The sequence below is a fragment of the Galendromus occidentalis genome, unplaced genomic scaffold, assembly GCF_000255335.2.
Source record: "Galendromus occidentalis unplaced genomic scaffold, Mocc_1.1 scf7180000077495, whole genome shotgun sequence".
Taxonomy (NCBI): domain Eukaryota; kingdom Metazoa; phylum Arthropoda; class Arachnida; order Mesostigmata; family Phytoseiidae; genus Galendromus; species Galendromus occidentalis.
In genome coordinates this window covers 446399-462574 of record NW_003805483.1, presented here as the reverse complement: position 1 = coordinate 462574, position 16176 = coordinate 446399, and the positions used below count along the sequence as shown (strand labels likewise).

At 50.5% G+C, this 16176-nt stretch overlaps 2 protein-coding genes across 2 annotated transcripts; one reads left to right on the top strand and one right to left on the bottom strand.

The window, feature by feature from the left end:
* The first annotated feature begins 2870 nt into the window (after nt 1–2870).
* On the top strand, nt 2871–4979 carry LOC100901414 (probable ATP-dependent RNA helicase DDX47). Its single transcript, XM_003746312.3, has 4 exons — nt 2871–3005; nt 3480–3762; nt 3882–3953; nt 4054–4979. The coding sequence occupies exons 1-4, from the start codon at nt 2901–2903 to the stop codon at nt 4977–4979; spliced, it is 1386 nt and encodes a 461-aa protein (XP_003746360.1). The 5' UTR covers nt 2871–2900.
* A 395-nt stretch (nt 4980–5374) lies between these two features.
* On the bottom strand, nt 5375–15648 carry Sptz (zinc finger FYVE-type containing 26 spastizin). Its single transcript, XM_029112333.1, has 30 exons — nt 15485–15648; nt 15248–15392; nt 14917–15103; nt 14542–14810; nt 14266–14438; nt 13987–14153; nt 13717–13896; nt 13162–13614; nt 12856–13060; nt 12553–12739; nt 12287–12466; nt 11918–12146; nt 11578–11825; nt 11267–11475; nt 10908–11178; nt 10551–10790; nt 10367–10457; nt 10000–10283; nt 8867–9853; nt 8586–8763; nt 7921–8452; nt 7656–7827; nt 7380–7572; nt 7110–7272; nt 6826–7002; nt 6475–6693; nt 6197–6356; nt 5911–6089; nt 5633–5774; nt 5375–5542 (listed from the first exon to the last, which is right to left on the bottom strand). The coding sequence occupies exons 1-30, from the start codon at nt 15646–15648 to the stop codon at nt 5375–5377; spliced, it is 7152 nt and encodes a 2383-aa protein (XP_028968166.1).
* Nucleotides 15649–16176: the final 528 nt, after the last annotated feature.

Genomic DNA, 16176 nt, shown 5'->3' with positions numbered 1-16176 from the left:
GAGGGACTTGTCGTCTATGTACATACCGGCCAAGCACTCAGCAACACAAGCCTGAGGGAGAATGTGCTTGAAGTTCCGTTCGAAATCCGCGAAATTCGGAGGGAAGAAATCACAGCTGAAGTCTTTCTTCGTTTTGAGATAACTCAAGGTGGAGCAAATCACAAGGTGTCCCAACGAGTTCGTCGGTGGAGCTGGCTCGAACTTCGGTCGAAACTCGACGTTCTTCCCGAGAAGGATCCCGGCAACGAACGGTCTCACTACGCCACTTTCGTACGTCAACCACTTATCATCCTCTTCGGTCACTTGCTTTCCCGCTTGACGCCAAATATATCGGCATATGGAGTTCGAAGAGAACAACTGAGTTCCATCGCCGAAGTTATAGGTGGGAAAGTGGTTCAGATAGTGACCTCCATCGGATTCACAGAACGAAATTGATAATTCTGTTTTGGTGAATTCTGTCACAGCCTGAATCTTGCACAAATGCACGTTGTTTTTAGGAATACTGAGCGCCATACCGCACCGAGCTGCACTTCGTTCGCTTCCAAACAAACAACCGAAATGCGGTCGGGTTGGTGTCGGACGAGGGATATATCGTGTTGTTGGCTGCTGACACCGAAAATGATAGCTCATGAGCTTGACGGACGATTTTTATACTGAAGGAGAGGTGCGAGAAGCTCTCTCCCCTCGACCCCTTCTCAACGAACCCCCTGATTCTAAATGAGTATCAGGGGCAAGTACGCTGGAATGTTCGCCTGATCGAGGGCGCTGCACCAGAACGAGGTTCGAGTATACCCGCCGCGGTGCAGGCTCTCCCCCATCAATAAATTAGACTTTGGGTTGAATGCGTGGCTCGAATCAGGTGCTCATCGGAATCTTGAACAATCTGAGAGATTCCTTGAGTCGATTCTCTCGCGCCAAGACCTCCCCACGGGAGTCTCCAGACGCCCTTACATTGCGGCGTTGATCGGCCAATTTCGACTCCGGAGGCTTTCTAATGGCTTGAGACGTTCAATTAATAGATCCGTATGTCCGAGTCCAGACTGAGGATGGGGCTTCCAAGGACAATGCTTGACTTTGTTGCTCGCTCCAGCGAGAGCAATGCAGCCCACACCTTCGAGCCTGGAAACAGCTATCGAGGACGTGATCAAGAGGATTGTTGGCGTCTTGACCCACAGTATGACGGCGGCACTCAGACGGCGCTCTAAATCCTGGTTCGACTACGAGGGCTACATGGCCTTGACCACACTCGGGAGAGCCGCCAGAAGCAACCGAAGACCGAATCGCGCCGACTGAGTTGCCTCACTCCGAACTCCGAAGAATGTGCTTAACGCTCGTCCGCAACAAGAAAGAATACCGCCTGGGACTTCAGGACTCGAAGTTGATCGGACGGGCGGCTCGCCTCTCGCTTTATAGAGCTCCTGTGAACACAAACAATGCGGTAGAAAGTGATAACGCTTTTCTTAAGAGGGAACCGGGCGCCGACCCTCGAGTATGGGATCCGATGCGTGCGTATCCTTCACTTGGCAGTTTCTCTCACTCACAGGCGTGCTCTGGGGGGAGGGGTAGGTGGACCATGGCCCCCTAGATAGCCTCCCGTCCTTATCTTAAAGAACAGGACAGAGGGAGGCGCGTCATCTGTTGGCCCCGTCTCCATAGGCGAAACTGGATTCTACCCCCTCCCCCCCATGCCCCTCTTCTTCTGAGGAACTCTTCTTATCGGGCTGAGATGAAGGTAAGACATTAGCTCACATTTCCAGAGGTTTTGTACGGAATGGCTCAAGATGTGCCGATCGATCTAAAAGCATTAGCGAGCGGGGCATCCAAAATATTCGATCAGCGCCGAATCGCCCTACCCGAGTCCACGCGCAGAAGCTTCGTCTGTTCTGAGCTGAGCTTGATGCGGGGAGGATTTCGCCGATCGAACTTATCGAGCAAATCAAGTTCAGGCCGAGACGTGGTGAGACTTTCGCCGCCTTATCCCGCCTGCACTAATATCATTCTGAACGAAAATAGTACGCTTCACTGTAATCTTCCAGGCGCTGCTCCCGGCAGTTCACCTGCACTCGAGGCTATAGAAGATGAAGAAAGGGTGTTGAGTCCGACTGAGACCTAAAACCAGGCTCTCCTCTTTGATCACTTTTATAGCGCGATGTCAGCCGACGGCGACCATAGCTACAGTGTCCCTCCAACGTCTGCACAGCATTAGCTGCTCCGCAAGCCTTAGATCTAGGATCCCGTCAGTTAGAGGTGTCCAGCTAGGGGGAACGATGCCTCCGAAGATTTCGAGGGAACTGTTATTGATGAATGATATAATCGGAATGTCGGGTGAAAACCAGCCTCTTATTTGATCTAGGAATATCCCTATTGATATCGAATCATGTCAATCATTTTATCATTTGCGGCCTCGTATGTCGAGTTTGCCTGTTGTATCTCGAATGAAGGAACTCTACCGACCCAGAGGTATATCTTTTTCATTCTGAGGAAGCTAGGAGCGATCCATCTTCGGATGCCTTCTTCGAAAATCATCGATCCATGATCAGTTTCACTAGCTCTAGCGAAGCTCACCAGCTCCAGCACAAGGTATTTCGCGCTTCTCCCGCCCGCTGAAACGGCGGAGGCTCATACAGACACTCTCTCCGATGTCCGTCTGCTAGCTGCCACCGACTAGCACGGATGATTCCTACGACTTGGCTCAGATGAACGGTGTGATGAACGGTGGAACCTGCGAAGTGGAATTAGCGGTTAGATTGTGCAGACTTCGTCGCCTCTCCAACCGCCCGCTCATCTCTGACGAAGAAGAATGCATCCATCAGTGTAAACATGAAGGCTCTGTTTACTAAGAGTGTCCCGCTGGTGTGGCCGCCGCCAGTAGCCAGAGGCAAATAGAATGGTCCATCAACATGGCGACTTCTAGTGAAGATGAAGATCGTCTCGAAAATGAGCCCAAAACCACACAGGGGAATGACCCTGATGACGGTGAAGACAAGACGACTTTCAAAGAATTGGTGAGTGAACAGAATAATCCATTCTGCACAATGTCTCGCTGTGGAAGTCGATCTAAGCGCGCGCTTCTCGCCACCATAACAAACGCACGTGCTTCTCCACGGGCTCCACCGATAGATAACTCCAGATGGAGGAGGGGACGGCCCCTGACCCCCTGGGGCAGGAATCGCGACCACTTGACCTCATTACAACTCCTCCCGAGGAGATAGCATGGTGGTGAGTCTCACCATGCCCCTGCCGAAACACCTGATCCATCCGTCGGAGGTATTGACAACCGTGACGCACACTAGGGAGACCGTTTTAGTTTATAAGATGAGCGCTCTGTGCGATAAGGGATTCACGAAAGCCGAGTCGAGTCATTTTTCATTCTTCCTCCCAGTGGAGAAAGCCGCCAGCTACGAGACGACTTCCTTCGCTTAACGCTCTTGGTGAGATTGTAGGCATCTGAATCTAGTCATCTCTATCATTCGCTTCAGGGAGTTGTCGACGTTCTATGCGAGGCTTGCGAAGCGCTGAAATGGAGAACACCTTCGAAGATACAGAAGGAAGCGATACCCGTGGCTCTCCAGGGTCGGGATATCATCGGTCTCGCCGAGACAGGATCTGGGAAAACGGCGGCCTTCGCGTTGCCGATCCTACAAGCGCTCCTGGAGAACCCCGCTCGACTTTTCGCATTGATTCTGACCCCGACGAGAGAGTTAGCTTTCCAGATCTCTGAACAGTTCGAAGCTTTAGGTTCAACGATCGGCATCAAAAGCGGTGAGTCTACGGCTCAGGGCGGGGAGGAAGAGCCTAGGGAATTGGTGCAAGACTAATCTGCGTATCCGGGAGGATTGTATTCTGCTGCTGAACTACAAATCGGGATGGTCTCTTTACAGCTGTGATCGTCGGCGGAATCGATATGATGACTCAAGCGATGATGCTCGCCAAAAAGCCTCACGTCGTAATCGGTACGCCTAGAGAGATTTCTATCGGACTTCCCCACGCTTGTCCTCTGGAACGAATATCGCAAGTGCTAAGGATGAATCAAGCCCCCTTCCTGTCTTACAGCAACACCCGGCCGACTCATTGATCATCTAGAGAACACGAAGGGTTTCACTCTGAAAAATTTGAGATATCTCGTCATGGACGAGGCCGACCGAATCCTCAACATGGACTTCGAAGAAGAGGTCGACAAGATCCTTAAAGTCATTCCACGAGAGAATCGCCGGACTTATTTATATTCAGCAACGATGACGAAAAAAGTTGCAAAACTACAACGGGCTTCCCTCACCGATCCCGTCCGAGTCGAAGTGAGCACGAAATATCAAACCGTCGACAAGCTTCAACAGTATTATCTTTTCATTCCGGCGAAATACAAGGAGGTCCACCTCGTGCACCTACTGCAGGATTTGGCTGGGCAGAGTTTCATCGTTTTCTGCGCGACCTGTAACGGAACTCAGAAGCTAGCGCTCATGCTCAGAAATCTCGGTTTCACTGCCATACCCCTGCACGGACAGATGTCTCAGGCGAAACGTCTGGGCGCTCTGCAGAAATTCAAGGCCCAGGCTAGAAATATTCTCCTAGCCACGGACGTCGCAGCGCGAGGTCTCGATATTCCCCACGTTGACGTCGTCATCAACTACGATATCCCGACCCATTCAAAGGATTACATTCATCGAGTTGGGCGAACAGCCAGAGCCGGAAGATCCGGTAAAGCAGTGACTTTCGTGAGTCAGTATGACGTTGAGCTCTACCAACGTATCGAGCATCTGATCGGGAAACAACTACCGAAATACGACGTTCTTGAGCGTGAAGTTCTCGTTCTCGAAGAACGGGTTCAAGAGGCCCAGAGGTTCGCCAGACAGGAGATGAGAGAACTTGACGACAAGCGCAAAGATTCGAAAAAGAAAAAACGTGCCGATGACGATGACCGAGATGCCGAGAACGCGCCGGGTATGAAAAATAGGATGAAGAAATCGAAGCACAGGGAATGACATTTTTCTTTGTTGGCGCCGTTGATATTCGGCGGAATAAATTCACCATTTTCCAATCTATGTTCATTCCAATCATGGTTGCTTCTAATCCTCCCCCCCCCACCCTCCTCCCTCCATTGCCGTGCCGCTGCTCGGCATATTCGGAGATATCGTCAAGATAAGCATGCGCGATCTGATCAGCAATTAAGTACAAGGAAGGGAAGAAACATTCTCCACTATAAAAGCCGCCTGCATCGTGGCGAATATAAATCTGTTTATCACAATTAGCATTTCGACTTGATCGTCTGTAAATAATAGAAAATAGGGCTCTCTCCAATCAAAGGACTAGAAGTGAAGGAATTCAGGAGGGAATCGACTCCTGATTCGGACATCATCGAGCTCGACATGTCGATGATCTACGGATTGATTTTGCCCTGCAGCCATTTATCGCACATCTTGTACACGCTCGGTTGATGCAATTTCGTTGCTTGTTCTCGAATTTTCCTCACTGCTTCGACTTCACCAAAACGAACCGCCAGCATGTAGGCAGATCTCAGACGACCTGACTCGGTGTACGCAATGATCTGCAAGGTGTAGAAAAAACGGCGCCGCTGGTTACCCCGTGGCTTCGCCATTTCAATTCGTTGCCGATCACGGGTTAGGCTCCGAAGTACCTTATTCATGTCGTCCTTCACAAGCTTGAGAATGGAGTCGATTGCGCCGTTCAGCTTATCGGGATCCTGTGATTCTTTCTCCGCCAAATTGCTGATCACCGAAATGATAACCTTGTCCATATCGTACCGGTTGCTATTGTACCTATTTGGGAAAAGAACTTGGGCTCATTCCTTCAATTTTCATAGCCTCCGGCAGTCAGAGTTTCTCGATACAGCTCAGATCCAGCCTGGCTTGCGAATTCGCGGGGAGCGAGCAGAGCCCCGAAGCATGAACGCACCCTGATTGCTCGACGCAGGATGCCAAACGCTGAATTTCTTCCATGTTCACATCTCGACCTTCCCTGGAATAGTAGGCAACGACCTTGCCCAGAACCTCCATTCCTTCGAGCTGACATTCTTGGACTACTCGGAGACAGAGTCCGAATCCTTCCTCGACATTAGCGCCATTCAGGAGTATCTGTAAGGTTTCAAGTCAGACTAGAGGAATGAATGAGGAGAGATCTGTTCAGACTCTATACTTCGAAGAGAACTACGAGAGACAGGCTCCGATGTCATCCGACCCACCATAGCGGCCAGATCGTGCTTCTCGTTGGCTTTCCTTGAAAAGAGCGTCGGCAACAGTTTCTCGTCGCTGTCCAGATAAATCAAGCAGCCATCCTGGGCTTCTTCTCTGCGGGCGAGGAACTTGACCACATCGATCTGGAGTGCGACCGTGCTCAAGTGCCTTCGGAAGAAAAATCGAAGATAATCATTATCTGGAGCGGCACGACATCAGAGGGACCAGGTTCCCACGCCATGGCTCAATCTCCCCCCGCGAAACGTCGTCGGTTTATTGTGCTCACCGGTTGATCTCTTTGATTGGCATCGCCAAGCGGACCGATTTCGCGGTGTTACCCGAAATACTCAGAGAGAGAAACTTTTCCAAATGTTTCTTTGCTTCTGTCAAACGGCTGAGCTTCTCGGTCACAATCTCGCGAGCCGAGAGAGAAACGATTTCCCTTTCGAAGAAATTGATTGAAGTCATCGCGGCACGGACCCAATCCTCCATGAAAATTTGAATCCTGAAATTCGAGGCATCTCAGTTCGCGCACGCCATCGAAAGTATCGCAGCTCATCTGTCGAACGTCCGGCCAGAAGTACGTGGAAGGAGGGGGGGCGGGTGCGAGACTTGAAGCGAGACTTCCTGCACCCACCTGAACAAAGTATTCGTGAAATTATTCTTATCCAGATATCTACAAGATGATAGTAGATAGGTGCTGAAGGTCGTTAAGTAGTTGTGGTTCATCTTGATTGCGTCCAACAATGTTTCGAAGCGACCTGACCGGAGGCTCGGCATGAGAACTTGTTCGATGAAAACGTCATTATCACATCTGAAAAGGCCGACAAGTCAAGCTGGGCGTGCCGTCATATTCAGTGAAAAAGCCGTTCCGGAATCGAGCCCCTCGGCCCCTCTTTTCGCTGCCGACGGATAGCGAACCTCCGGTCCAAGCAATAGGCGAGAGCTCTGTCGAATTGTTCTCTGCGAATGAAGTATCCGACGATTGACGAGTGCGAGGCGAAGTTCTCAAGATAAAACCAACATTCTGACTGGACTGTGACCTCAAGATCCACGCTCTCCGCAACGAGATACTGAGCTCCCTCTGCGGAGAAAGAAGACTGGCTTTGAGAATGCGGATCGTTTGCGCCGCCGAATGCATGCACGAACGAACGATCGGAGAAGTGAGAGCGGTCGAAAGCGATTGCGTACTTTCTTTTATGTTTTTGAGGTTGGCGAGAGCGCAGAAAACTGCGGCAGCTTTGGTGATTCCGACGTAGGTCGCGTTTTGGAGAATGCTGAGGATATCTTTGAGTAGGGGACTCTCTGATTTGGAATTATTCAAATCTTGGGGCTTCTTCAAACAGTAGACCAATTTTTCCCTCGCTGCCGCCCAGTCCCCTGCCTGCAAGACGACGAGAAGGCGGTTCGGGTGAGAATGAGACACGAAGGAATCTTTCGCGCAGGTCGGTTTCGATAAGAACCCACCTTCAGTAGAGATAGACCCCATGCTGCGAGAACGACGTTCTTCTCCAGATTACACTTGGAAGATATTTCCACTGCCAACTGGAATCGCTCTGCTTCTACCAAACGATCCCGAAGCTTTCGATGGACATTCATCCAATCGTTCGATTCAGAGTTCTTCTGAGTTAGTAATTCTCTGAAATAAGCGGAGATGGATAATTTCTATTTTGATCTTGATCGACATGATTCAAATCTCAAGGAATTCACAATTTTTTGCCAGAAAACTCACTTCGGGATCAGGTCCTGACAGTTATCCTTGACTAGAAGCTTTAGGAGGTCGAGCGTCTGCAAGTACGAGTCGCACCATTCCAGGGAGTTTTGTTTGTTCTGTTGGAGGAGGTTGATTCTCGCTTTCATGAGCAGCGTTTGCAGCATCGCGATCACAAGACCGTAGTCGATCTCCGAGGGGAAAACGAGAAGCGCAACCAAACGATCGCAAAGCGACAGGATGAATTCGGCCGCTTTTTCTCCGTTCGAGTGACGGTCTAAAATCGACAAACACAAACTGACGCTTGGAGCTCTCTCGTACCAGAACACTCGTCTGGTGTTCTCGTTGAATTCGCGATTCTCGGCGTTCGTCGGAGCTTTCAAACGCCAAGTAGTCTCGACCTTCACAGGAGAAACTTTCTTCGACAGGGTGTTCGGAGTGAAGTTTTCAACGGCTTCCGTAGCTTCACTGATTTCTGGCTCGGTCGTCTGTACGAAACAGTCATCACAGACTCGAACAGGAACTTTCCCATAGCCTTCGAGCGGAAGTCGGCCTGGAAACGAGAGGAACGGGTTTTCGGGAGAGCTCCTCTCGATAGTACTCGGTACACAATTTTCCCTCTTTTCAGCGGATGGAAAAAGTGGCACCGGAGGGAATCATAGGGGAGACAGGGATAAATAATTTACCTCGGGATGAGCATTCTTTACAAACGATCCGCCCGCATCTCCGACAGTGGTGTTTGCGAACGAGGAGGGAGAACTTTGTCTGGCAGATCATGCACTTCGAAATCTCGTCGTCTCGGACCCATTCCTTCGCCGATGGTATTTTGAGGGGCATCACGAAGCTGCTGGACGATTGCGAGCGCTGCGAATATCAAGACACGACGGTGAGCCCTCTTCTAGCTCCAATCGCTTCCCCCGCTCGAGTATTTCACGATTCGATCGTATCTACTATGTTACAAACTCACAGCAGAAAGGGGCGCCATAGATTGTCTCCGATTAGCACTAGCGGTCATATTGTTGAGCTCTAGGGCTCTCTTGGCGAAAACCTCACACAGGGCATCGACCGTCGCGAAGAATTCTTGAGAGGCGAACTCGGAGGTATCTAGGATTTTCCCCAGGAGGTCCAGGTGGCCGTTCATCAAGAGAAGTTCGACGATTATCTCCGGATAACCTTCCAGATGATTGTACTCCCATCGTTGGACAGTGGGGATGACGAGGAGGGCCTCGAGACCCAGCGCTCGCGTCTCTAAGCGGGACACGAGCGAAGGTTCCTCCGAATATTTGTAGATCATGTATCGCAAAAGATAAAGTTTGCCTCTACTCGGAGACAGCTCGCCCAAGAGCCGCTGGCAGAAGTTGAGCCTCACGTCAGAGTCGGATATCTGGTCTACGATCCGGAGGCCGGAGACATAGTCCTCCTCGTGGGTTTGGGAGAAGTAGTAGCAAGCGTTCAGCTCGGTGACGACTTGCTGGAGCAACTCGTTGCGCTCGTCGACGAGCGACAGCATCGAGATTTTGTGAACGAAGTCGAAGCGGTTAGTCGATCTGAGCTTCTCGATCACTTGAGGTATGTCTCTGGGGATCGTCCTCCACTCGACATTGAGAAGCCGTCCGATCGACTGGTAGAGGTATATTCGCTCGATCTCGGTCGTGAGCTCCTTGTATCGGGGCTCAGTCTTCGCTACGAGACTTTTCAGCGCCTTCGAGCTCACTTCGATGTCTTTGTCATTCCAATCCATGTAGTTCGCGAGGAAGGCATCTACCTTCACAGAATCGGCCTCGATTCTCAGCACGTAACGGTAGGATGTTTTGGCGAGCTCTCCGATGATCAAATGTTTCAAATAAGATAGTTTGCGGTTGGAGACCTCACCCCCAGAGATCGCCTCACAGAGATCGATACACTGCAACATTCTGGATAGCGGGTCGCTCCAGCCCGTGGAGGCTTCGAGGAGCTGGAAAAAAGACACGGATGTTTATTCCTCGAACGGAAGCCCCGGACGCAGTCATCGATCCGTCGAACGAGACAAAGAGAGCGATACCGCGACGGTGGGAAACTTCGGCTGTCTGCTTTCCGCTACCGATAAGCGCTCCTACTCACATCCCAAATATCTTCGGCAACGGTTCCAGATAAAGCCGTTTTCTTGGCTTCGGGAAGCATTTCGAGTATTCGGTCCAACGCCGAGGATGCGGTCTCCACAGCGGGGTTTAGCATCGCTCCGATCGGAGAACAATGCTGTTCCATGTAACGCAGAACACTTGGCGGGACGTCAAGTTTGGTGCTCCGCTGACGTTCGCATAGATCCGAACATTGACCAAAAGGGTTCAAATTCAGACGAAACTTTTGGGGTTTTACGAACTCGATCGAGAAACCAGAGCCACCCACTGTGAAAGAAGGGACCTGTCAAATTTCGCTCCCCGTAGAGAAAACTTGGAATTGAAAATAAGTAGAGCTTCCCAGAACTCACTCTTGAGGATAGTCAGCTGAAGAACCTGTTTCTCGTTACTCCTGAAGAACTTGCCCTTCATGATCTCTTTGGTTTGCCACGGTACATACATCTGTGATCAGAGAGGGAGAACTTCTTATCGAAGCACTTGCCTCGATCGATGACATACATCATGTGGTACGTCGAGAATATATAAATTACCAACCTTCTTGTTCTCTACATCGACGTTGATCTTCAGAACAGCTCTGGAGAAACCCTCCTGCAGTTGGGTTTCAGTTTCCAAGACACGTAACGGTGGGTCATCTTGAAAACCTTGAACCAGTGAAAAAATGGTCAACATATTCGCGGGAGGCAGGAATCCGTAGTCAGGAACCTTCGCCAGCGACAACAAGGGAGGCTTCAGCTCTGGCAAGGAGTGCCCGCGGAAGAGGATCGAGTACTTCAGCTGCAACGTAAACGGGGACGTTCGTTCGGAATTCATCACAACAGGTGGATGGTTCTTCAGGCAGATCTTATCCGGGCAACAAATACCCGCTAAAAACAACCCTCGCTAAGATCTTACCCCCAGCAGTGAGACGGTTCCCATGTGACCGATTTCATACGCGTATAGGCTGTCGTCGATTTGACTCTCGAGTACATTCGTAACGAAGGGCTGTCCCCTTTTGCATTTGAACAGTAATCGATCCAACGTCAAACAATGGATAACATTGAGAAAAAACGGTATCCGCTCTTCAGTCTTGAGCTTGGTCGGATCGATGTTGATGAGTTCTCGGGTCGACTCCCGCCATCGATCATACTGAGCTGAGAACGCGATCTCCCGGAGACCATCGTACCTGGGGACAGAGTTGAACCGGTCAATTGGTGAGTGAGTTGTCCGTTGTCAAATTAAGCGAAACCGAGGAGGAAGGTTACACAACTCACTTCTCAATGAGTAATTTCCCAGCGGTTTTCTCGCCGAGAATGTCGATGATCTGGGACAGCAGCTTTTTCGCCACGAAAGCGGCGTTGCGCGAAATTTGCGTTTGCGATGGTTTGTGCGTGGAATTGGTCACTTTCATATCACAATTTAGGACACGGAGGTAGGGGAAATCGTGGAGGCTCATGGGTCTCATGTATATGTTCGGTAAAATCTGGAAAATCGCTATCGATAACAATGATATCGCCGAGAACGATGGAATTCTGGGGTTCATTCTGGAGGAGCAAGCACCCGCTCGACTGACATCACCGCTCACCTCTTTCGAGACGCATTGAGTTATGTTGAGCTTCATCTTCACAGCGAACTCCTCTAATTTGTTTGGCGGCACGTGATCGTGCAGAATGAGTTTCAACAGCGTCATCGAGGGAGAGCACTCCTCTAGAACGCTGAAATACGTCCTGTGTTGTGGCCCGACGTGTGCGCGGAGCGTGTGTTGTTTCTCCTCGAGAGCTTTATACACTTGACGAGCGTGTGCGTAGAGGGCACGGAGGAAGTCAAAGTTGTCTGGAAGCGCGAGTCTCCATTCGAATCGAGCGAGGGGAAACACCTCTTGGAAAATTATCGTTCTGTATGAGCCCGACACATATATCACGTACATGACGGTAAGCGTCGATGAAACTTCCGGATTCCAGTCCCAGTCATTTTCGCCAAACGAAAGAACTCTTGGTGAACTTCAGTATTCGCGCTCCCATGGGCCATATTCAACAAATTCCCGACGACTTCTATGGTCTTTTCCAAAGATGACCAGAAGAGTAACTCCTCTCTGAGCGTTTCTCCGTCGAGATGACTCGTCGATAATTGCAGAGTCTCTTCGAGAGGGATCTCCTGAGAATTTCAAATGGAACATTGAAAAATCCCACGCATGAAACAAAATCCCTTATAGACTCAGGGGTCGCTCTGCGGAATTCGTCATATGAGGAGTCGGCAAAGGATAGGGTCGCGTCACACGATGTTGCGAAACCAACCGTATCAGCTAGTTTCTCGCAAATTCGGTAGAGACTCGAGCCGGATCTATGGATGGCTTGGAGATCCGGATACGCGGCTGACGATGCTTCCCGTGAGATTCCGGTTGAATGCGCGAGCAGTTTGTAAGCGACAAAGGGACGGAGCCCGGAGATGAAAGCGAGATTCAAGTAAAAGCGACTCTGCGAAGACAGTGAGCTTAGATTTTCGGCCGAATCACTCGTCATCGCGTTCAATCGATTGCGGATGGAAGCGAGCCATCACTCACCAAATTACTCGAGTTCGCTGTAAGGGGTCGGGCTTGCAGGAACGATTCAATGGCAACGAATATTGCGCTTATGTTCTCCGGATCGGTCTGGAGGCTTAATACTTCTTCTTCTATGGAGCTTATCGAGAGGCAGAAGTCGAGCTCGGCACTATCCGCCATCTCTGAGTTTTTCAGGACAACAGCCTGCGGCGAGAGGAAAAAGGCACTCCGATATCGTTTGGAGCTCAGTTCTGAATATCGGATGAGTTTTCGAAGATACGAGTTTACTTTGAAGGAAAGGTTTCCAAAGGGAGCAGACCCGCTCTTACTTCTTTGGCTCGTTCGTAGCTGCTTTTCCACAAACAGTGTCTCATCAGAGCGTCCATTGTCGAGAGCATGAGCTCGATGACTGTCGCCTGCGGCGCGCGAGGCTCCAAATGAGCAGTGTGGGATTTGGTTCTTTGCCGAGCACTCCTCCGTCGAGTCCGAGGAGGAGTTGACAGAGAGCTGGAGCTTGAGCTCGAAGCATCTGTGGGGGATATCGAGGGTGAATCAATAGTACCTAAGATCACGCATGAAGTTCGGGAAATTCCCCGCATAGAATCGTTTGAGAGACTCCCTTCGCCCCACCTTCAGCCTCGATGTTCTGGACGCATTTTATGCTGAGCAGTAATTTTTCTTCAACGATCTCCAATCTCCATCTCGCGTCGACGACGTGCTTCAACAATTCCTCGAGTCGGCTCTGGAGAGCTCTTTCGTCGCTGAATTTCAATTTCGTAGACCTGATGTGCTTATCCAGGTGAATTAAAAGGGCTGAAATGAACTCCTTCGAGGCCAGGAATCCGCTCGACTTAAGGAAACTATTCGGCTCTTCAGAGGTTTCGAAGCGTGTCGAACTGACGGCGTCGTTCTCCTCGTCTGAGCTCTCTCCGTTCTGCTGTAAGTCCCGATGGGTAACGAAGAGAAGAGAGAAGAGATTTTCGAGAACTTCGACTTTCAGTGCATTGCTCGGTACTTCGCCGAGGATGCTGCTCATGGCCGCGAGCTCTTGCGTCACCAGTGTATCGAAGGAAACGTCGGGACCTGAAGTCGGTGTGGATCAGACTCCGTTAGAGAACCGGAACCGGGATTTTCTCTAAGAGGGAAGATTCTCTCTTTAAGGGAATATGCACCGTCGCTCCTCACCGTGTAAATCGATGTACTCGACGATGTCTTTGGTGGATTCGAAAATCAAGTCCTCTTGGGTACGCGGTCGGAAAACGGCATTGCGATCGACTCTCCGCTCCGCGATGAGGGCGGCGTGGAACAGAGCACTACACGCATGCTTCAGAATGAGGTATCCCCTCAACATGTGCGACTGATACTCTGAATGTCGAATTGACGGCGATCGTTACGGAGGAGTGATGAAATCGCGGGAGAAAGCGGTGCCAAGGAAAATCGGATGTTGACGCTCACCATCTTTAACGATGTGCAGAACTTGCGCATCCTTCATGCCTTTCAAAGCTCCCGTTGAGTGAACAACTCGGAGCAGACTTTGGGTTTGGCGCTGAGCGACTAGATCCAGCAAGGAATTTTTCGTCACCGATGATATGAGTCGGCATTCTCTCACGATCTCGGCGAGCCTGGAAGACGAATGGCAATGTCCGTGATCCATGGATCTCATTGGGTTCCCCCTGACCAGCTCCTTCTCATGCTAGATTCCCAATTTCGGGAGGGCAACTCGGGAGACTTTACCTCGATATCATCTCATCGTCCGCATAAAGTCTCTCGAGCTCATCGAGTCGATTGAAAACGGCTTCGGGCGGAAGCTGATTCCAGGCGAACTGCAACGCTAGCGGCCGCAGATTCAGTCCAGGAAGGTTTTCTGGCAATTTCTCATTCCTCTTGAGGGCAGCGATAGTCTCGTCCTGAAATTCCGAAACCTCTCACTGACGAAACTCGGTAGGAGACTACTGTTCATAAAAATCCCTTCGCATCTCTGCTCTTGAAGTCTGGCCCGAGTATCCTCACCAGATGCAATTCGAGGAAATGTTTCCCGAGAGCTCTGGCTCGACTCAGGATACATTCCTTCTCGCTGATTGCTCCGAGGAGTTCTTTCTGGAAGGACTTATGTTGGCAACCAATTGCCATCGACAGGAGCTTATCCGGTCTTCTCGGCAATACATGCTCCACCATACTGTTCGCGATGTCTCGGAGGATTCCAGCAGGTACTGTTTCGTGCGGAGGAGTGAACGCTACAAGCTCCTGCAGTTTTTCTATCAGTTGATCGACGCTCCATGCTGTGAAAGATGAAACAAAGAGGGCCTCTTCAGCGACGACGGAGAGCATCTGATATAATGATTGGGGATTGCGACGCCTTATCCTGAGCTTAGAACTTGAGTGTACCTGATGAAGCTTGTTGTAATTGAACACAGATCTGGAGAATGCACTCTAGAGGTACTTGAGGCAGACGTAACAAGTCGAGGATTACGAAAAGACTGATCGGGACTTGAGGTAGAAGACAACATTGTCGCAAGGCGTTCAAAACGCGTTGCTCGGGCTGGATCCCATGCGTGAAACTGTCCAGCAAGTGCTGTGAAGGAAAACATTCTCAATCGGAGCAGGGAAAAGCGATCCACCGATGAGAGTTTCGTGCGGGAGGACGATTCGAGTTCCAGGAGCCAGAATATGCATGATAACGTGTATAGAGTATTTTGATTTTTTCTTATGAACCTACAAACTTGATGTCTTCGCCTAGTTGCGTGACACCCCTGAGCGTGCTTCGGAAGGCCGCGTCTTTGGATAATTCATCATCTCCAATGCAACGAGCCGCGAGAAAAGACAAATGCTCTGGACTCCGGACGTTCTGCTGGAGACAGTAGCTGAAACCAATGTTCCACAGTAGGGATCGCACCAGACATCATCCCCTCGCCAATTACCATTTATAGGGACCATGGAGAAGGGACACAGATACCTGTTCAGATGCGGTTGGAGAGCGACACCTCTCAGGAGATCGTTGATGACATCCCTGTCGAGTTGAAACGTCACGAATGCTTCGACAACCTCCCATTGACCGAGAGCCAAATGAGTCTTGAATTCGGACAGGAGATCACTGTCCGCGGCGTACCGCCTATTCATGGCGCCCTGCGGAACGAAAGAAATGGTTCTCTCCATGTTCATCGGTGTAGAGAACTTCCCGGATCATCAGAGTGAGGAAGACATCACTCGCGGACTGAGGCACCGAGTCTCTTTGGGACTGCCAAAATTTCCGCCACGACTGAGCTTGGTCGAGCTCATGAGGGATTCCGAATAGGAAGCATGAGCCGATCCCCCAAAAATAATTCTCTGCTTAATCCCGAAAATCATGTGACTCAATTTAGCTCTCCTCTCTGGAATCAACGGCGCACGTCATTCGAAAAACTCACCCGAGAGAGTCTTGTCATGCTGGAATTCTCATTTCGAGACTTCACCCCTATCTGAGCAGTGGAACTCAATTTATAAGAAACTTCCTCCAAAACACCGCGTTCTCGACGACCATATGATTTTTGAAAACAAAATAGAGACTCAGTCAGCTGTTTGCTCCAACCTGCCCCCCGGCTCTCCCACTCTGAGGGGCGGCCATATTGGTAGAGGGCGCTGACAGCCAGCTGCGCGGCTTTCGAAACT